Below are 23,606 nucleotides of genomic sequence, written 5' to 3' on the forward strand. Positions count from 1 at the left end.
ACGTGTGTCGACCAACTTTTTCCATAGAAACGTATCTAATCCGTTCGCCTTAGCGTGTAGAATAACACCGGTTGACGTAATGGAACCTTTCTTTTTTATCGATTTGTATAAACTTTACGTCGAGAACTTAAAGCTTAGACAGTGAGCGTGAGAATTGAAACGAGCGTGATAAAATATTGAAAACAGCGCATTAGATAATGAGCGGTGTAAATCGATTTTCACCCACGTTTGTTCGGTCCCAGGGGCCTCGTTTGGCAAAACAATGCGCAAAAAATGATCCGGAATGATCGAGAGGCGATGTTCTTTAAATGAACGAGGAAGAAGGGAGAGGAGGGAGGGCGATGGCGTTGGGGGATCTCGACAAGTCTCCATGCTACGTTCCTACGTCACAATAACGTATATTTATCGGAGCGCGCGGTCCTCGAGGAGGGGTGCAAGGGGGAAGGGAGAATTGTCGAGGGGTAAACATCGTGTAACCACTAGGGGGGGAGGAGGGAAACACAGGCGCACGATCCCGCGCACCCGCCCGTGCTTGCATACGATTCCATAAATATTTTATTGGCTCGTCATTCGACTTTATTGCGCCGCACGATCGAATGACACGCCGGATTAGGCGGCAGTTATTCTCTCGGTACACGCGAGAAACGCGAATCATACCGATTTATTCTCCTCGATGATTTCTAGCCTAGTCTTTTGGAAGTGAAAATTTACTTTTTTTACGTCGATTTCTGCACGTGCCCTTTTAACGCTCTGTTAAAAATTTCGTGCAATATTTTAAATGACTTTATAATTTTCGGATTGTTAAGGATGTTAAACAAATTTCTCTGACTGTATATTTTGCGTTTTTCTATGCGTCATAAATTAAACATACACCGTAGCGAATATTGAGTAAACAAGAATTTACATAAACTTGTTAATCGTTGCAAATAATCTCCCCGATGTCTAACATGTGCGCGACGAGTCTTAAAAATATTTGCCGACCCAAATCCGCAGTTGATCCTTCGCACAAGATTTTCGAGGAAATTTTTTCCACCGACGTCGGTCCAAAAAAGGCTCAAGGCGAACCGTGTCATCCTGGATTTTCCGAGAAACGGTTCTCAGATTCCTATGAGGAAACATATTTTTCACGACGCAACGATCCAAGGATGGAACGGAATGAAACGGAACGGTCCGGTCGGCGGCTCGCGGCGATCTCGCTCTCTCGCGCGTCTCCACCGACAGCGACGGCGGTCTCTCGTTCTCGCGCTTAATTAAGCCGAGCCACTTAGTACCGGTGAATGCTCTTTGATTGGCAGACGAGGTGCCTGACGATAACCGAAGCTGACAGGCCAGGTACGGCTGCGCCTCCTATCCGCGCCTACGGCCTCGCGCGAGCGACTCGGCCACTCAGTCAACATCAGGCGAACGCTGAGTTATGTCGAGGGTCCGAGTTCTTTTAAACTCGCCAATAAATCGGGCCCGGTTTCCATCGCCACGAACGACGTGGCTCCTTCGTCTCCTCGTTCTCGCTATCCTTCGCTCGCCATCCCCGTCCGTATTCTCCCATCCTCCCCTCCTCCTCCACCTTATCTTTCCTCTTTCTCGTCAACAGTTCTCTCCGGTAGTCGTCGTGGTCCTTTTATTTTTTACCACTGTGCACATCGCGCTTCTCTCTCGCGCGCCACCACGTTCCTCCGTCACTTCGTCTTCAGGTAGCGCGAAATTCATTGCAGCCTCCCCCGTCGTCCGCCTTCCTCTCCTTACCTGAGCGTCCGTCCGGTCGAGCGAGGTGCGAAAATATCGGCTCGTTTGCCCGATGACTCGACGGCTTCTTCTTCGTTCGTTTCTCTCTTTCTCTCTTTCTCTCGCTCCTTTTTTTTCTTCTGCGAGAGAATTTTTTTTCTCTCGCTGCCGCGTCGCCCCTCTTTCTCTATCGTGTGTGCGCGCATCGTCCCGTCTCTCCCTCTCGTCTCTTTTTCTTCTTGGTCGGTCGGTCGATATTATTTCTGCAACGGCATTCCGCCGGATCGATCCCTCGCGTATCATCGGTGCCGGACAAGAGGAGGAAACTTGCACGACAACGAATAGCGAAGATGAGACTCGGGATGCAATTTGATCGGGATTATGTTGTTAGACTCGCGATTTTTTACGTAGAGACGTTCAATGTGTAATGAAAAACGCGGATAATACGCGGATAATACGTTAAATTGTCTTCGAATAATACCACCGGGCGAGAGATATTCGTCAGAGATTCTTATCGAATATCACATCATATATATATCATAAGATAAGAATGTTCTGCAAAATTACAAGTGAATCATCTATGCGATACCTTAAAGATAATTATCAATAATCATTGATAGCATGCTAATCTGACGCGCTCAGGTTAAATTGTTATTATTCTTGTGCACGAATATTTCATCACGTGATGAATTTAAATCGCCAATTATCGAAAGCGGACGCCGTCAAAGTATCTTGTAATGACATACATCGTATCCATTTATGAATCAGATTCATCTCTCGCGTTATATCGCAAATCCATTTAAACAGACTTCAATTTCCTAAGGAAAAACGTATTTCAGCGTCATCTATCGCGATCGAGAATCTCTTGGTGTGGCGTCGTCACCAATTAATAATTACGACATTGTCGCCGCCCGCTAAACGCTTTAATCAATGTCATCGGGCCAATTTCCGATCGCCGTTGGCTCCCGTCCCATCGTTCCGTCCTCCGCCGTCTCCCTCTCCCTCCGTCTCCTCGCTCTCCTCTCGTCCATCAGGGCGGCTCCTCTGCAGGAAATTACGTGGTACACGATCGAAACGCGGGCGGAAGTCGCAATTTATCAGTTTCCAGGCTGGACGCGCCGCCGGAGATCGCGATTCCGATTTTCCTCCCCGCGCGCACCCTCTCACCCATTCATAGAGCGTGGACCAGCCTTAATGACGCTTGAAAATCGATCGCTTCGATCTCTCGCGCACTGTCACTCGTCACTCAGTCACGCTTCGCTAATTGCGAGATATTTATCTCTCTCTTCGCGCCGTTTTATTCCCCCGGCATCTTCGACAGTCTCTACGCGCGGGGTGTCTGTTCTACTCGTTGTTATAATCGCGATCTCTTTCGGATCGAGTGATTAATTATGCGTCGGGCGCGCGGGAATAGGCTCGTCGACGGGCTCGATCGCGACGCTAATAACGAAAACTCGATCGTGACTCATTTTGGTATCTCGGTGCGCGAGTCACGGGATTAAAACAATCATTCCAGGAATAATATCAATGATTGATTGTTCAAAGTATTGAGAAGTATCGCGATAAATAATGTCGATAAAATTTCACTCTTTTAATATACTATTTTTCCAGACCCTTTTGTCGCGCCCCGTGTCAAATCACGTATTCAACCGTCTTATTTATTCCACTCCCGCGAATGCAGAGGAACGATAATATCTTTGCGCGATCGGGGGAGATAAGAAAATTCCATGCACGCGCATATATCGAAATATCGCTGGTTCCGCTGGTCTCGAGTACCCGGCCAATCGCGGTTATGAATACGCGAACATCTCTCGTGCGATTCCCACATGAACGCCGCAGATTCAATATGCTTGAGATCTAGGATATACGTGTGTGTTGATTACGATTCTTCCTCTCCAAAAAAAATAAAAAAATGAAAAAAAAAAAATGAAAAATCTTAAAAACGATTCGAAAAGGCTGCACCGGAAAATTGTCAATGCACACCCATGACTCATCGAGATTGTATCTCAATGCCCTATATCATTGTTTCAACAAAGAAAACAATCGTCAGACTCTATCATTTGTCAGCCAAGTGAACCGACAATGATTCGAAAATAGTTTACTGAGAATTTATCGCGAGATGTAAAGAATGTTCGCAGTTTTAACAATTTGTTATTATTTTTGTCATGATTAGTCTCATGCGATATGTGTGACCAATCTAATCTTTTAGACTCATTAAGTAAAGATTTTGTTAAGTAAAGCTTTTGTTTTTAATCTAGTCAACGTTGTGAACATCTGGCGTCAAGAATGATTAAAAACATATAAGACAAAACACTATTATATTCTGTTTATCTTAAAGATAGAGGCACTTGTTTGGCAACTTTTCAAGTCTATCGATAACATTGACTTCGAAATTAATTAGGCGCGACATAACAGGCAATAAAATTTCGATGAAATTCTAACCCTTAACAACCTTAATCTGCGAACGTGATCAAGAACGATCGCTACAACATATAACGCTTCTGAAAAAAACCTGGCCAAAAAATTTCATGCTCGACGTCAATCTGCGTAAAATTTGACATAATTGCGTCTGAAAGTTTTGGATAAAATACTATATAAAAACTAAGTGAATAAGAAGTTCAAGTGATGTGCATTAATATAATAAAATAAAGGAGAGACGCGATACTTATTAAATGCATACAATATTAAAAATGCCTGATATTTATTATTTAAAATACATGAAATAAATCTAAATTAGTTCCAATTTTACTTGCATCGTTCATGTAAATTTTATGTTGGAATTGTTTTTTATTAAAAAAGACCTAAAGCAGATTGAAATGTTTGAGATTTTTTATAAATTCATGCATTTTATCATGTATTTAATAACAAAGATATCAGACATTATGTTGTATTAAGCACTAAATATTGCGTCTTTATTCATTATAAATAAAGTATATTTTTCTCAAGAAGAATTTCATGTTCACACACACGTGAAACACAAGTAAATGTGATAGATTTTGTATAATTTTGTCTCAACAATAATGAATCTGAATTATTTTCGATGGTAAAAAAATATAAAAAGATTAATGTAACAGGAATTATAAGGATAAACATATTTCATGCTCATTTCTATTTATGGATGTTCGCTTTTTATAATTATTTGCAGAATGCTGGCTGCATCGTCTCGAGCGCGATTGTTGTCTGTTCTTTTTTCCTTAAAATATTACGTTATACTTTTTGGGATGAATCACATCTCAACTAGCACACACCTGGCGAGTTTAGTCAGCCATCAATCTTAATCATCCGCAACGTGTTGAGAGAAATATGGCCCTCCCAATGCGAGAGACTCTTATATAAGAATAATAATGAGGGTCGTAGAGCATATCTATCCTGGCATAATTACGTAGCATCATCAACCGTATCATAATTATGATATCAGTATTACAAATAGCACAAGTTCCAAAAAGCGAACTTGGATTAAATTTAAAGACAGAGAGACTTTCGAATGTTCTGCAAACAGCTCGAGAAGTCAACTCGAAGATTCGTTAACGGTCACGAGATGTTTGAAAAATAATTCGGATAAATTTGGAATAATTCCACGTCCTCTCTCGAATACAACACCACGTCGTGTCAACAGGTTGTTCTTCGGCTGGCCGACTTCCGGCCGACTCCTCGCGAAGAGAGGTAAGAACCGACGCCTCTCAATTGCGAACGATTTAAGGCCGCCATTGGCCCCGACCTCAGAGGCAGCCCGCAAATGAAAACTTTCCCCATCTTCTTTCGCCAACTTCCGCGAAAGACTCCCGTATGATGAAACTTCTCTTCTTCCTCTTCTGCGTCGTTCGTGTTTGCTCGGTTTCTACTTATTTCCGTATGCGAGAGCTGCGGTTCGCCGGGCAATCGTGTTTCCCGGAAATCTTCTCTAGCGAAATGTGCCGTGCAATAAATTTTATCCGTAGTAGGCCCGCGTCTAAACCGAGAGAGCGACGTTCCGTCTTTCTTCTGTTACTTTTAACCCGGCATTCCATGCTGTAACGCTGTAAATATATGCATAATGCGCACATGCCAGAAGTCAAACTAGAAAGTATGCCGTCGTTTATGCGTGAGTAGTTGCTGAAATTAAATTAAACACTTTAGACGCGAATAGAAAAATATATCTCGTGGATATATTGCATTCGATATCCATTTTTCTTCAATTTCGATTGTGCAATCAAATTTTTTAATTAGCCAGTTAGATTTTAATTAGCCAGTTGTTAAAGATTTAAAAGAATATAGCGTAGAAAAAGAAGAATGAAATTGAAGGATACGAATCTTATCTTCTGTGTCTTACTGGAAAATTTTGCAAGATACTTTACCTAAGAATCTTAAAAAGGATGAGAATGCGGATCGATGAGCTTATATCCTTGCGCTGGAGATCGAAGAAATTGTGGAGGAGGATAAAGAGGGGAGGGTAAAAGGAGGGATGGACTTTAGAAGGATGGAGAGGCATGACGTCTAATCTGTTGGCAGTGATCAGGACTCGGTATCGATGATGAAGTCTCCAAGACCTTTGAAGTCTGCCGTTCTTCGCTACGGGGGGGATCTGCAGCCGCTCGAATCCCTCTGACTGATCCTGGTTGCGTACGCTCGTTTCGGCTGTCGGCGGTACCTATCAGTCCTCCGTCGCTGTCTTAATGCTTGTCAAAAATTAAAGCTCTCTGTCTGAAACTAAGAAAACACACTGGGAAAAATAACACACGTAAAGCTGTTTGGCTATTCATGTTCTTTTCCAAGAATTGACAAACACTAAAAAATTATGACTGGAGAACCATCTCAACAAGCAATACAACTTTACAATGTATTCAAACACACACACACACACACACACACACACACACACACACACACACACACACATCTATATATATACATAAATTTAAAATTAATTAATTTTTTATTTAATTATTATTTTCGTAATTTATTGTTTAATAATCTTTCAAAATAACATGAAATAACAACAGCCGAAATAAAATAAAATAGCATGAAAAGTAATATCTGATACAGACGTTTGTTACTGCTTTTATTTTATTATTTATACACTTTTTAAACTACAAGCAAAATGACTGAGACTTGCAGAGAAAATTTTTGCAAATTTTTAAATGAATTTTACAAATCTTTTATATTAGTTTAAATAAAATTAATTTTATCATTATAACTCAACTGTTAGTCATTAACTAACTGTTTCATCTATACATATTTCTACATATTTGAATATAAATCCATATATAATATTTTTATATTATTTCATAATTATAGAGAGCTTTTAAATAAATAATATCAAAGTGCAGTTCAAACTATTTTACAATAGCTTTCCCAAATTGTTTTATTTAGATATCTAAACATAATTAAGATGTATTACAAATTGGTATTCGCAATACGAAGATATTTAAAGTGCTAATAGGTCATTCATGTTATTAGAATGTTATATTAACTCCAGTTTTTGTAAAGAATTTTTAGTTTTTTAGATGAAAAAAAATCTTTATTATACTTGTTGAAAACTTGTTGAAAACTTGTTGAAAAGTACCTTTTATTCAACTAAATTATTGAAAAGCACTACTGTATACTTGTTTGAAAACAGTGAAAACATGCGGAACGGATTTTTCTTCTCGAAATTAAATAATACGATGAAAGAAATTACAGAATATGAATTTTTAGCAAAAAGAAAAATAACGATACTGCATCTTTGAACTAATGATAATGTTTTTAGTTCTCGGCGCGCGCGACCAATTCTACAAAAACCTGACCTTACGCATATTTGCTTTTTTCTGTTCTTTTTTGTACTAATATCTAAACTATAAAATTTTCTCCACGGGAGCTGTATTGTGAGAATAGGCGAGGTCAGCTAGACGAAGTTGCTGGCCATAAAAGTGTCCACCCCAATGGCTGATGTTTGGTTTATGACGGAATTTCAAGCCGGCGGGAGAGCAAATTTTACTGAGTCAGGTAAAATTGCTCAACTTCAGCTTGTTTTGCCGCCACCACCCTTCTTCCTTTTTTAGGATCATCTGTTTTCTTTTCCGGCGCTTTTCTGTCCTTTGGCGTCTTCCGCCCTTTTTGCACACTATTTCCGGTTCCATGGGATTAGTTGGTACGTGACATAGAAAATGTCTTGCAAATTATGCCTACTGATTTACTTCTTCATTAATACTAATCCTACAGATTTAATCTTTTCTTGCATTTTTATCTTGTAGGAATTCGGACATTATAATGTTATATGACATTATAATGTTATGTATTATAATGTTTTGAATATTTATTTTTTCTGGCTCTTGTTAAAATCTTCATTCTAAGAATTACAAATTTTACTTTTTTCTTTTGTTTTTAAAAATTCCAAGCTTTGTTTCTCTCGTGACCTTAAGTTGATGCGTCAATTAGTCACTCATAATTCTTTGAAAAATAAAACTATTGTAGAATTTATTTTGAAAAGTAAAAATATTGTAGAATTTAGAAAAGACTAAACCCTCTTTGGGAATATTCATAAATGAAAGTATCTTGTTATTCTGTCTAGTACTATTATGTCAATATTAAATTTCTTCTCTAAAATATAATATCCTATTTAAAAAAAGGTATGTAATTGTGCACTTATTTTATGTGCAAATAGATTTAATACAACTTTCCGGCAAAAATTTGTTAAAATTGAGGTGATTCAAAAAAACAATTTCTTTTTTCAAGTCCACAATTTATAATTGTAGACTCATTATGTTGCCGAATAACGGTCTGCAGGAAGATTGTTAGATCTGTTGATTTAACGGACTAGAGAGAGGTCGATTCTTGTAGTTTAAATGGACGTTTTGTCCGACGACCTTTTTATTGACTGTCAGAAGTTTAAAAAACAGGATAGGATTGATGAGAGAAGGAAATATTTTGAGTGAACAGATCTTTTTAAAGACGGGTAGTGGGTATCGAATGAAATATTTCATCTTTTTCTCTATGCTTTTGTTTTACGTAGTCTGGAGCTGTACTCGAGTACAATTATATCATCACGATAATACCTACTGCTTGACATGTGCAAACTTAACTTTCCGTCGCTGTTTCTCTTAATTGAATATTTTTGGCGAATTATACTCAAGCCTAATTCAATTCTTCAATTTTCCAAGTATCGCGGTATAATCTCTTTTTGTTATTTATTTTCATTTCTTTCACTCTACGTTTATTTTATATATTTTGTATAACATGTTTTTTTTTCGCAGTGAAAAATTTATTTTTGCCAAGAGGCAGGGCTAATCGATTTCAGCGTCGAGGCTTTTGTTCGTATCGCCCCTCGTACGCAATTCGTGCGAGCGAGTGTTTGATCCGACGGCAATCCGGGTATTAGCGCTTTCGTTATCGCGCAGATTTCATTTCGAATCCGGTAGTAGGGACGTAGATGCGTTTAGATAAAAATAGTCTCGTAAAAGAGACCGCTCGACCTGGTTCCCGGGAGCAAAACGGTTAGGTTCCCTCGGCACTTTCTACGAGCCCCCGCAAAGCTGCACGCTGCCCCGGCCGACAGATACCCGGTGTCGATATCGTATTCGAGCGGAAAACGAAATTTTCGAATGGAAAACGCGAACGGCCGCGATAACGAGTCCCCGTCGATTCCGATCGCGTGCGCCAGTAACAACGAGAGCCAGTAACTCGTTCTCGTATCTCGCTCTCGGAAAGGGGGAGAGGGAGGGAAGGAGAGATAGAGAGAGAATAACGAACATACACACACATATAACATAAACTTCTATCCCACCTACACCTCTGCGATCTCTCTCTCTCTCTCTCGCGTCATCCATGCCGACCAATGGCCGAGCATGTACGCTTACGCTGCGCAAACTTCTCTCCCACGATCCCGCGTTTCCATGGCTCGCCGGGTTTCACCGCGCGAGCAGTTTCGTTTCTCTCGGAATATGCTGGAATACGTTTCATCTCTTTTTTTTTTTTTTCGAGATCTCGATAGCTCAATTTCATTTCGTCGCTCGCGAATCTTCGTTGATGACGGAATTGCACAATTGAAATCAACCAGCTAACGTTGGTGCTACCTCTCGTCGAATTCTAGAGAGGGAGGACTCGATAATCGGCCTCATTTTAGCAGAAATTTTGTAAAATTTTTCAACATGTATAGAGACCGTTGTGGAAAAATTCTACCAATATTTCAAATTACAAAGGGCATGGAAAACAACGTTAATAGAAAATGATATATATTTTTCATTACTTTTATTAATGCGACTTTAACATCACTTTTAAAATAAATGTTAAAATGTACTTGTACGCATTTATACACATACTCGAGATAAATTGGATGCCGATCGATGCAACTTGGCGCGGTGCATTATGCACCGGCGAATCGGACTTGCGATACGTTTATTAGGATGGACAATTGTCGACGTGAACCATTCTCGGCTTCGTCCGGCAAGTTTGAAAAGCAGGCAACGCGGTCGTCTATTGACGAGGAGATATTTACCGATAAGACATCTATGCAACGTTCTGTCTAAGCGACATAAATTCAACTAGTGCTTTAACTATTTTTAACGAACCCAAAGTTACCTACCTAATATCCGTGTTAATTCGGAGAAAGCGTGAAAGTTGCGTTGACTGTAAGCACATTAATCTTTTCAGAGCAAATCTGTTTAAAACTTATTGTTTGTGCGAGGAAGAAAGTTGGTAATTAAATCAAAGTGAATTCGATGCATGAAAATTAGTCGGATTTAATGCTAAATTTGCGAGAATTTGCAAATCTTTATTAAAGATTGAACGCAGACGAGAGATTTTTAACATCATTAATATGACATTTAAAAAATCTATTTCTCGCAGAGTAATTTACTATCTTCATGGTTTCCTCGAAATTTTTATTCAGAATCATTTACATTATATAAGAAACATATCCACGTAATATTTAATATGGAAATGTATTTTCCTAAAAATAGAGAAATGTCAAAAATAATAAAAACTCTCGTAGAAATATATACGGCCACTTTGACATGACTAATGATGATGCCTGCCGCATATCGAGAGCTCTCGAGGGCTTGAAAAATCGGCGAAAATCTGTCAAACGGAAGTTTACGTCGCGACGCATCACGCTGTCGACGTCATGAATTTCGTACGCACAAATTTCGCGAAAGAACGACACGAGGACAAGTTACTGGCGTACGTTATCAAACCCTTCGCGTTCGACGTTTTCGATCCTCGCGCGGTCGTAACTTCGATAGCATCGAGCTGTAAAAATGATATACACGCACCGTGGGATTCGCCATGGTGTGCATTCCTGTGGTGGCGCACATTGGCCAGAACCATAGAATTATACGTGGGTCTTTTTTTTTTCCACGCCAGAGAGACATCGATTTTGCACGACGGTGTAATCGAGCGCTTTTTATGCGCCAGATATAGATACGTGTATTTCGGGATATTGGATTAATTACTTTCGATTCTGCGCGTCTTGTGTTTTCAATCCTTGGAAAAAAATGAGCTTGGAAATGTTAAAAAGTCAGAGAGTAAAGTTGCACATTAATTATTGCAACTTTGTATTATATTTAATGAAATGATTCTTGGCTAAGATAACGTGAAAATCTTGAGACTGCAAAATTAAAATAAAATTCTTTCAACATAAAGGCTATTTCGAAGTTTAACTTGCGAAAAACATTTCATTTGAAAATAAGTCGACGTCTTAACAATGAATTTTTCAGCCCAATAATACATTTGTTTACAACAAAGATTCTAATTCCATGAAAATTCTAAAGTGATCATCACCTCCATTTTGTCGCACAAATAAGAGATTTGCCTGGTCAAGTTTGGCTTTCTTCGTTGCCATTTTGTTTCGCACATGTATCAAAGTTGTCTATGGAAATTTGAGTCCTTAGAAACTCAATGACTTTCTGGAAAACGATGCTCGTGCCACTATTAACATTTAGCTGGGTAACCGACACGTTTCGCCATTGTAATACGAGCGTCGTCACGCACGTCGAGACGACGCAAAGACGGAGTGAATCTGTCATCAAGGTATAGCAAACGTGCTCAGTTGACTCCGATGCGGATTAAAAAGAAGATATTTTGAGATAGAAAGTAGCGATGAGATTTTAAAAAAATATTAAGTCGTCCTTCTTGTAAAAACCACATGTGTCTCACATGTTTGGCAGACCTAAACGCAAAACGAGGTCTGTTTCTCGGATGGAAACTTTTTTTATGAATCATCCCCAGCTATAGACATTTCGTTTGGTACATAGAAAATATATTTAAATTACTCCATTACTCCCTTTCTATCCCTAAAGTTATTACTTCCATTAATTAACGAAACTGATCATTCTCTCCGGAATTTAAGCTTTTCGATTCGATTCACCGCCCTCCCGATCGGATTCCGCTAATCGCGATGTAAATTCGCATTCAATTTGAATTCATTTGCGAAATTGTTGGCAAGTTGGACTTGCGCCACTTGCAAAATAGACGGTACAAAACCGGGCACCACCACTAATAACCGCTCGCACACGGCGCGTCGAGCTCCGAGAAATCGTAACCTGGCGTGTTTATCACCGAGCCGTGCACGAGGAACGACTTCTTGCGTGGGGCGTTAAAATCGTATGGGATTTTTTTAAACTCCACGTTCCGCGGGGACCGCAGGAGAGAAGACCCCCCGTCCCGCCGCCCTACGGTCACCTCCACCCACGTCAACGCCGCGAGCTTCGTAGAAAATGATGCCGTGAAACGTTTACGCTCACGGTGCCCGACTCGTGTAGCAACGGTAATTACAGAACTTACGCGGAACGAGCCTTTCTGCGCTTTTTCTTGTATCTTTTCTCCACCCGCTGCGAAGGAAGACCGTTCGGACGGTTTCCGGAAACGATAACCGATTCTATTCAGATGCCTTAGAATATTTGTTAATAGATAAAAAGAAAAAGAATATTAAACGGAACAACTATATATTTTACAAAGATAAAACAAATAAAGTAAGCGTCTCTTCCTTTTCTACATCCTTCAAGCGTATTATTTTACTTGAAAGAAAATTTCCAAATTGAGTAATTGTACGGAGAAATTGTTTCTTAACTGTGATATTTTTGCAATTTGAATACGCGAGGTATGGTAAATTGAGGCAAAGGGTGACGATAAAAATCGTAGAAAGAATTTGATGAGATTTGGAGAAAGGGCCATAAGGATGAGTGCGAACTACAGGACTTCTTTCTTTCCTGGTCTCTCTTTCTTCCGTTCCCCATCTTTCCTCCTTATCCTCGTTGTGGAGGGCCAAAAGGTGCGCAGTGGGGCCGTTCATCAGAGGCAACTTGTCATGCCGCTGGGCATCGGGCATAAATTCCACTCCGTAATGTGACAGGTCCTCGCTCCTACCCCTGAGAAAACCATCTTACGGCCTTGCGCTACCATCTACCGGGTGTTGCGGAACTTTTTCTCGTCGATTTCATCCCAATTTCAATTCTTGAAAAAGTACGTCGCTAATATTATTGAAAATCGTCATAAAAGTGAGAATTTCATTCCTCTTGATTGTTAAATTCGAACAATAATCCGATGAAATAAATTGTGGACTATCCTTGTAGACGAAAAAATAATAAATAACTTTTTTTAATTTGTTATTAAGCAAGTACAATAATAAGATTGCAAAACAAGGTATCGTAAGATAACACGAAACTGCGAGAGACAGATAGACAAATATTATTTTATTATACATAAATTCACTATGTGTGACAAATGAATAACAATAATGTCGGGGAATCTATCAGCTTTTCCATCAACAAAAAGGTAGACTAGTCGGTCGACTAGTCACGGCGCTACATTTCCGCCGGAAGTCGATAACGATCGTTACGATGTTCATCGCAGTGCAACGCGGATACATGTAAACAATCCTCATCGTAAACGACTCCGCGACACGTGTCAATGCACGGAAACGCGCACGTCACGAAGTGGTACGATCAAACTGAAAGATAACGGTGAAGTCCCTGTTTTTTGTCGCAGAAAAAAAAGGAAAGTTTAAATTATTACGGATTAGAAAGAATTATCAGATTTCCTAACATCGTTATTAAAAAAAAAGAGAAAAACTTGTACAGCTACTACGCGACAAGGAAGTCTAGGAGGAAACCAAGGGTAGTATTGACTCTGAGTTGCTAGGCGCCAACATCCAATGTTGACATTGAAAAGCGAAACGGGCTTGAAAAGTTCTCGGCATTTTGTGCAGTCGTCATATCTACCTGCGCGTCACATCTACCTACCTACCTGTCTTACAATGTGTACACGAGGTATATTTGTATTTCGCGTGCATGTGTGCGTAGGTCGCGCGATGCGACGAGCCGCGAAGATGACAGCGGTTCGCGTGCGGCCTCTCTCCCAGCCACGTCGCGGGGGGCGCGTGCAGGAACACCGGCACTGAAATTTTATGTACACGCGTGCATACACGGAGGCAGACAAAGCCGCGTTTATAGGTCAGGTCGGGTTAGGTAGCGCAGGCACCGCTGGGTCGGGTACCTACCTACCGGTAGCGCCTGGTACCGGGCGGCAAAGGCGACTTAATGTCCCCATTTGTCCCCGCGCGTTCTCCGGAGGCGATTCATCCTCACCTCCCTTTTGTGCGGCCCGCGCCTCCCCCAGGAGCTCCCTCGACGTCCTGTACAAACGACATCACCGTATCACCTGACCGCTCTCCCTCCGCCCGCCTTGAAACAGTAACTCGGAAGAAATTAACCGACCGGACTCGCTCGTTCTCTTTTTGCGGTCGCGGCCAAATGAATTCATTCGAGACATCTCTCGGAGAGAGATACTCGCTTGTGTTTTCGCTGAATCTTTTTTCTTAAAAAAAGGAAAAATCAAGCGAACCGATCTGAAACTTTGCAAAATCGCAGCGACACGTATCTCGCGTACAATCAGCGGGACACAATAACGCAAAATTGGCCGAAATGGATATCGAATATTTATGAGTCGAACCATTGCCATCAATCATCCGCTATTGAGCTTTTACTTTACTCGAAAAGTTTTAGTGGACATCACGATGATCGCTACCTGGAGTGCAAGATCGACAGATCGTACGATGCGATGATTAGATTCATCTATCTATCGACGATGTCTTATCAGGACGCGTCTAGATAGGGATGGACATTATTAAGTAACGCGACACGTAGACACGCGAATCGCTCGTCAAAAGGATTAAATCATTAATCTGGCGTTAAGTCTCAACGCTCATTAGCTCTTCACGGACTTGGTCGCGGATTGAGTGTCCGTTAGGCCGATTCGCGGACAGTTTCCAGGTCGTTAACGTCTCGGTTAATTCGCTTAATAACATTGTCGTCTTTTAATAACGTTCGTTCCGACCAACTGATTCACCGTAACTCTAGTTAGTTTGTCATCGAGAAAATTCGGATTGCGATTATTACAATAAAGACGAATCTCGATGTGTACATTATCTAAAGAATCAAACTGTCAAATTTCGTAAGTAAAAGAAACAACCTAAATAATGTTACGTTAAAATTCCCCGGCATATGTGTATCTCACCGAGTTACCCAATCTCCAATCATGGCTCGCGCAGGCCTCGAAAATAGTCCATCCGGTACGGTAATCCGTGCACGACACGACGCGATATATCATCGCGCGACCGCGAACTGTTGAGATGTCGAGGTGTATAATACGCGGCGGTTTCCCAATGCTCGACGAGTGAGAAAGAGAGATAGAACGCCTTTGCGCGCGCTCGCTCGCGCGAGAGAGTCCTTCTCGCGAGGACGACGACGCGACGACGCGATGTAATGGCGAACGGTAAATATTAATCTCGGGCGTTACAATGCGCGCGGGGTCGTTCCGTCGTGGCCCCGAACCGTGGCCGTCACGTCATTCCTCAAGCCCGGGCTCCTCATCACTCTCCGGACCGAGCCGTGACCAATCCGGAATAAATATTGGCGATTATTAACTCGCCACGCGGACCGCGGACTGGCGAGGATTTAGAATAGACGGGGAGAGGGAGGGAGGGAGGGAGGAAAGGCCACGTCGTTCCAGAGATGCAGGATGGACCACGACGCGGTAACGCGGTCCGTGTCTTCGTGAGATGCTTGAGACGTTAAGTGGTCCCATTAGCTACGTTCCTAGGTGGACCGTGGCGGCTCGATGATGCGCATTCCTTTGGTCGTTCCGTCTTCCACGGGTCGTCCTGGCCGTCCATCCTCTCCTCCCTCGTCTCTTTTTCCCATTGCCCCCGTGCGCATTAATTCTCACGCTGCCACGTGTGGCCGCTAATATACGAACGGGAATCTAGAGATCCTGATGTCTTCTTGCGGTAAATATGGAAGACACTTAAACATCTGTTGTTTGTGAACAGATTGATAATTACGTCTCAATCTCTGATTTTTTGAGTTTATATAATTATCAAAGAACTTATCAATTATCGCGATGAACGATGAAGCGCTTTTTTAATCGAAAAGTCAGATAACGATATTCTATGCCATTGTCAGAAAAAAACGCGTTAAAAAAATTGGTGAAGCATTGCACGAAGAAGAGACGAGGAGGAAGCATCGTATCCATCCTCGAGTCAACCATCGGACGATCGTAACAAGAGAAAGACGACGTGATGGTGTCAACCGAGTCTTCTCGCGATCGACGCGAGATCGAGGATACCCTTTGGATGACCTCGGGGTGGCGGAGAAGGAGGTGAGCCGAGCGGCGTCCAGGTGTCTCTTGCGATAGGCCGACAAAGGACTCGAGAGGGCCACTCGCACGTAACAGCGGGCAAAGTCATCGTGTCATTTCGCTGGAGGGCGACTTGCGAGGAGATCTCGTGGAAGGAGAACGGTCTAGACCTCTTTTTTCGACGGACAAGACGGAAGAGGGACAAGAGGGTGAAGGAAGGGGAATCAGAAGAGGAAGAGGAGATGGAGATGTCACCGTCGAACCGGCCACGGCGAGTCGCGGCGAGTCAGCGAATTCTTCGTTCATCGAACCATCATGTGACGACTTCATCCCTTTCTCCGACATTTTCTCGACTCGGTCATGGAAGTGAAATTTGTGAAATATAAACTATTACTTTTGAAATGTATACAGAGGATGAGTCTCACTTAATTTGATGACTTAAATTATCTTTCTTATGCAAATATGTTTTCAACAAAAGCTCAGAGCTTTAGAAGAAAAATATGATGACGTAAGATTTCTTATAGCATGTGATTCTTTGTGATATTTTGACGTTATCTCCATCTTTTTAAATAGAATTATGTATACATTTTTTATATATACTTGCAAGAAAATTAGTTGCGTATTTTTTCTTAAATGCAATTATATATTTTTTATATCGGTTAATTCTGCTCATTATTTTTTCTGCAAAAATCTTAAAATAAGAAATAAAGTTATCGAAAAGTAAATATTTTAATAAATGTTATTATGTAAATAGTATTTTGTAATAACATTTAAGAGAAACTAAATTATAAAAGATCTCAAACTATTGATTTTTTGATAATTTTATCAATATTTTTATATGTAGAAAAAATACACGATTCAATTTAAAAAATAAGGATAATATTAAAATATAAAAATACACGCACACCATAAGAAATCTGTTACATGCATTTTTCTCTTGAAATTTTAATTAGAAAACACTTTTTGATAACTGTATGCAGAGATAATTTAGGTCATAAAATTAAGCGCTTCATCTTACATACATGACTATTTAGATAACTAACGATAACTGCGATAAATAATATTCTATAACTAAAGATGTGTGTGATTCTTGCTGAATCGTGGACTGCAAATTTGAACTATGAATGACATCTGTTTGAATCGCAATCGCCGCGAATGGCTATAATTATAATAAATAGGATACGCGATTGTATTTTACGGATACAACACGCAATCCTCGCATGTGTCAAATCGACATCTCTCTTGCCACGCGCCTCGTTCACCAATCGCACGCGCAAGCTTTATTTTTCAGCCTCCGAGGAAGATTAAATTTACACATAGTATCGCCGTGGAACAATACGGGCGTTGTTTGCGCGGTGCGGTAAATATTTGAGTGCCATCTCCGTCGCGCGCACCCTCCTCGTGCATCGCTTCGGGTTCGGCCTTCCGTTCGAGCTAGCCAAGGGCTCAAACCTCAGGGTACATACTAATTCCCTTAGTGCACTCTTGCCGATCGATGTTTGCTTCTGCCACTTTGCCTTAATCGTTCGCGAATCGCGCCGTAATGATTATCGAGCGGCTACGCCCACCGAGAATGATTGTGCAATCGGTACCACTATCTCCGATTTCCCATGTTTACCTAAAATGTACGTGAAAGAGATTTTTCGCCATAATTTATAAGAAACATTTTTTTCGGAGAGAAATAATTTTTCTATTTCGAATATTTTTTTTATCGGAAAAAATACTTTGAGGATCCGTGCATACGAGATCTCCCCACAGTTAATTTCCTTCGGTTGTACGAAAAAAAATGTTTTTTTCCTGGCGATTGATCGATCATCGTCTCGTCAGGGTCGGAGTCGCGGAGGCAAAAGAGTCGGGAGGACCGGCAGTAAATAAAAATCGCGGGTTAATTTTTTTCGAACAATGCCACCAATGCTCGTGCCCGCCACTATGGAGGGTAGCAACCCTTTTTTTCATACTGTTCAATCTCTCCCGACTGAACGTAATTCGTGTCGCCATTCAAAACGAAAGTTAATGGTATTGCTTTCCCCCGTGTGAGAATTTACGTGAAAATTTATCGCGATCTTGCCACGCGAAAGATTTATCTACCAGCACGACGGGCGAATGGAATCGCAGAATTAACTGTAAAAATCCAAATATTGAACATATTGAAGGAGTTTATATCTCTGCTTTTCTCTTTTAAGTATACGATAATTATCCATAGCGCGAATCTTGGCTTTGATTGATTGATCTTGGCCTGGACTTGATTTCAAATTGATTGAAAAGCTCATCTTGCTTCCTCTTGCTCTCTTATTTCGTTTCTACCAGCAAGAATTTATTTTAATTTTTTTTTAAATTAATTATATTTAATAATATTTTGTCTCTTGATTCTCAATTTTCTATCTTTTCTTTTCTCTTTCTTTCATTTTTTACATGCCTGCTTTAATTTATATTGCATCATATTTTTTCCCTTCAATTAATAAGATCCTGCATAAATGTGAATGGATCAATAAATATAAGAATTGATCTTTACTTGCTACTTTTTATTTCGCAAAAAATATCAAAATTGTTCATTTTTTCGTAACATCTCAGACATTGTAGACTATGAAATATTTCAAGATTCATTGCAGCTAGTTTGAAGTGTATTAGTTGAGTCTTATTGCTTATGCTTTTTACGTTAACGAAATCTTGTATTAACGATAGTTCTTAAATCAATCCTCGTCGCATTCTTGCATGCGTGGGCGTGGAATGCCTCGCGCGGCGGCAGGTAACGAACCAAGCTCATTACTCGTCGTCACGTGTCACTCGTAAATGAAGGGAAACGAGAAGAGGAATCGTCCTGGACGGCTATCCTCCTTGGATCGTCTCGTTACGGTCATTCGTCATTTTCACACCTCCGCGAGAACGATAAGCTCGCGTACACACCTTGTTCGATATTGCCTTACGATTTGCGATTGTGTCGTTGAAATTAAGAGCCACAAGCGCACAACAACAAGGCATTGGCGAAACTTACTATCCTCCCTCGATGATCGTATAATTCGAGATGAGAAAGCGCAGATTATATAACGCGCGATTCAAATTTCAATTATTTATAAAAGTCGCAATTACGTAAGGCAAGACCTTAATATAGCCAAGCGGACGACATTGGCGAGAGCCGCGTTAAAAACATAATTCTTCATAATTATCTAATTACTTGGTTAATGATGCGTGCTTCGTAATAGACGCGTGAAACGCATTCATCGAGGCGTATAATGCGTTACCTCCACTTCGCCCCGCCCCATTACGGCCATCCGTCATTTTCACACCTTCGGAGTGATAGGAACGCGAGACGCTTTCGAGGAGGAAACGCGGCAATTGTACGTCGCAGACGGTTGCGCGACGATAAGCCTCACCGTCGTCGCGTCGCGTCGACTTCTCGCTGTCGCGCTGCATAAAATTAACTCGCGAATTAGTCCCGCGCGCACATGCAAGTGTAGGCACATCTCCGCATGCGATGTAACACTTGCTTTAAGACGGAGTCGCGGAGTCGCGTCGAAGTTTATCGACGTGTTAGCAATGACAACACAGTTGAAGTCGGAGAAACGAAATCTTCTCTTGGAAAGAAGGATGAATTTATTCACGACGATATCGAGGAGAAACAAGAATAAGATAAACTCGAAAGTATTATATAAACGGTGTTACGTAATAATTATTCAACAAGGACTAAAGTGTTCGCGCTATTAATCATATAGTGTAAAACGATAATTAAAAATTGCTGATCAAAATAATAATGATTCACTTTACGCAATTTGTCTTTATTTAAAAGAGACACGCGTTAAATATGTATGTAGACGAATAGATAAAAATTCGGAGGAACATCTCTATAATGTATCGTCGCCTTATCTTAATATCAACCCTCGCATGATTCACGCGTGAACTCGCATACATCACGCGGCATTCCTTCGTGCCACGATCTGCTCCGCTCGCACCTCCGAAGAATTCTTTTGAAAAGGCCATGACTAACAAGAATATTTCTCAGTGATGTAATCGTTTCGACATAATTTTCCTTACACTCTATATAATTTTTCTCCGAAGGGAGATCTGTGTTTTAGCAAATTTAGATTCTCCTAAGATTGCTACAAATGCGCGCGACATTGTTCCATTCTCCTTTCTTTAATCAATAGCGACTCTGTCAGACGGACTCCTTACAATCGTAGTTGTTAAGTGTAGTTCGTTGATATCAATTTGGCATGTTTCCCGCGATGTGAAACGGCCGAGAATGGAGCCGAGCGATCGTTCTCAGACGCACGTTCTGGTGTGTGTTGCAGGGATTGGAACGCGACGGGCAACGTACGCGTGCAGGAATCCTGGCCGACGTGAACGACTCTCGCCGCGACAATGTCGAACCATTCCAGCACCGAAGGATCAGGCTCCTTGATTGTTTCGCGCGCTACGGTGAGTCTTCTTTTATCCTGAGAAGATTAGATCCAGCGAAAGAGAATCGAGCAAGGCGTGAAACTACTAGACACTCGAGATTGATTGCTTCTGCGGAGCCTCTCTTACTGTGTGTTCCGCGGATGTTCAGAGTTTAAGGAGCGTAAGGATCTCTACTTAAAGGCAAATATTCACGTATGACTCGATTTTCTTTCTACGTTTGCGTTGTAGATTCGGAAAGAAGGGGAAAAAACGCAACAATTTAAAATTTGTTTAATCGTTAACGGAGTGCAGCTCAGTTTTGAAGCCATAACAATCGTATTCTTAGATCGATATATCTTAATATATCTTAGTATTTGCCGACGGACGCGTCTCGAGCCGCGAGCTGTTAGAATTTTAATGGACTCGGTATAACGATCGGGAGCAGTTAAACGACGATCTGGGGCGTGACGGCGTAAATTTTTTCGTCCGTCCGTAGAAAGCCGATTTTCACGTGAGTACCCACGCGAACGGCTCTGAAACTCGATTCGAGCTATTCGATCCGTCCATGAAAGTATCGCAAAACACGTGGAGAATCGTTTTTTGCGGCTCTACCCGCGTGCGCGCGCCTGACTCGCGAATCTCTACCTCGGCGAACGCGATCTCTATCTCGTTCGTTTAATCGATCCATCCTATCGATTCTTACAACGAGTCGAGCGAGAGCTCTCACGCCGTGACCGATCCCGGCTCGATTCCTCCGCGGCCGGCCGGCGGATTAAATCCGGGACGCGGATGTTTTGCCCCAGTTTCACTTGACAGGCTGATCTGCACGGCGAGTTTGTTCCGCTCAGGCAAACTAGGCGATTGGCGGCTCGGATGGTCTGCCGATCGCTCGTTGGATCGATCGATTTCTGCTCTCCGTATCGCCAAAATCGATCGTCCTCGCGATCGGCGCACCTTGTCACCGATCGTTCCGCCGCCGTGGCAGTCGTTTTAATTATAAAAATAAGTCGACGAGGGGAGAAAAAACGGCGAAAAAATTCCTCGTCAGTCTCAGCAAGAACGGGCCGTTTCGTCGCGCTCAAACGAGTAAACTCGAGCTTCTACGCTCTTCTCGAGAAAACATACCGGTCCTCGCTCCAATTCCGATACATCGCTCGTACGAAGGGAATGAGTCGTTCTTTGAGCAACGTCCAACGAGCAAATTGGATAGGCGGGGCGCACAAGTCGGGAAAGCATGTGGAACCAACCGATTTCGCACTGATCCTTGACGATCTCTCATAATGGTCGACATTTACAATCCCGTGATGTCGACTGATTGGAGGTAACGCGAAAAGGGGAAAGCCGTTTCGAATTTTTCATCGCTTCTACTTTTGTGATAGGAGTAGCTTAGAGAGAAAAAAATGAATTTAATAATGAGTGAATATTAGGTCAGAAATATATAATCGCTTTTCGTCGATCGGGAGATATTGAAACAATTAAAAATGCCAAACTTGATCGGGTAAAATATTTAATTTTGCGCTTTCTCTCTCTTTCTCTCTTGTGTTACGTATCGCGAGGCAATGCGATCGATTAAAAATTGAAATGTCAGATGGTCGGTCGATGAGCTCGCGCGAGATACACGTCGTCTTGACGTTGGGTATCCGAAATTTTTTCGAGAGGGAAAGCTTCCTCTTCGAAGGCGAAGACGGGAATGCGCCCCGTCATTCCACGGATCTTCCCGGCTCGGGAACCTCCGAAATGGAACCCCCGAAGTTCTCCATCGAGGGTGACAGCTATGAAATCGTTCGTGATTGCTCCTCTCACTTCGTAGCCCCCAATCTTCGAAGCTCCACCAAGTAGTTATCCGAAGGTGCTGTCGATCGGCTCTTCCCTCCGGGATTTTTCTTCCTCTCGAGAAATACAGCAAAAATCTTGATCCGAAAAATCTCGATAGAAATTTCTGAAATAAAAAATTGCACTTGCTATATAAAATAAGATGTACAAGAAAATAATAAATATTATATAGCAGTGGAAAAATTATAAATTAAATAAAATATACAATCATTTCGATCTTTGCAGAATTATAAACGTTTAGAAAATGCTTAATTTATCCCTGTACAATCTAATTAGCGACTCGACTGCAACGATTGCGATTTATTGATCATAATTTCTGATCAACATTTCGTCGCGTGTGGATAGTTTTTGCGAATCGCCCAAATGGCACGGCTTATTACGCCGATAATCGATTCGGTGGGTCTGCATCCCGGCATCGTTTCGCGCCGGCGATTTTTCTCAGGTGCGCGATAGTGCTGATTCACGGAAAGCGAGGAGCGGGGGTTGAGGGAAGGGGAAGGCGCAGCATTCTGGAAGGATACGCGCGGTTCTCTTCGGGTGAGATTAACACGTCAAAGACGACGCGCCCTCTCTGTCTCAGCAGTTGCCTCGTAATTCCCGGTGGATACAGGACTAATGGGTTATTTCAGGTAATTAGCCGCGCCAGGGTCGTCGTTCCTTCCACGCGAAGGGCTCTCTCTCCTCGCACGATTTCCTCGCGTCTCTCCCGCACACACGCGCGACTAATCGCCATTTTTTTGCCTCGTAGGATGCTGGGTGGACACTTTCTTTAATTAGTCGGCCCCCGATGTGCTCTCGACGACTCACTTTCGCGTTGCGCACGGCTCGCCGTGCTTATAATTCACGAGAACGTTGCAGTAGGCGAAGGCCGGGGACTAGAGGGTAAATTGCAACAGTCATCGCGAAGCTCTGTGCCTTTCACAGTTGCGACACGCTGTTACAGAGTTTCATAGTCAACATTGGCAGAATGCCTGGTGGATAATGGCAAATTCTCTCTGCTATAGAGAGAACGCGAGAGAATTCGTGACTATCCTCCTTGGGTCCAGTTACACCTAGCACAGTTTGCTCGATATTTTGCAATCGAAATCGAA

The 23,606-nt window shown here is 41.8% G+C and overlaps 1 protein-coding gene across 2 annotated transcripts in view; it reads left to right on the forward strand.

Annotated features, from left to right (window-relative positions):
* Positions 1 to 23,606, forward strand: part of LOC105249927 (transcription factor Sox-2) — an 86,461-nt gene that overhangs the window by 58,954 nt on the left and 3,901 nt on the right. The window contains exon 3 of one of the 2 annotated variants that reach the window (XM_011255724.3): positions 20,595 to 20,721. The exons of the other annotated variant lie outside the window; for it this stretch is intronic. Within the exon in view, the coding sequence (XP_011254026.1) occupies positions 20,595 to 20,646 (52 nt within the window). The 3' untranslated portion in view covers positions 20,647 to 20,721. The remainder of the gene's footprint in view (positions 1 to 20,594; positions 20,722 to 23,606) is intronic. 2 annotated transcript variants of the gene reach the window in all.

Source organism: Camponotus floridanus, unplaced genomic scaffold (assembly GCF_003227725.1).
Source record: "Camponotus floridanus strain SB8 unplaced genomic scaffold, Cflo_v7.5 scaffold20, whole genome shotgun sequence".
Classification (NCBI taxonomy): Eukaryota; Metazoa; Arthropoda; class Insecta; order Hymenoptera; family Formicidae; genus Camponotus; species Camponotus floridanus.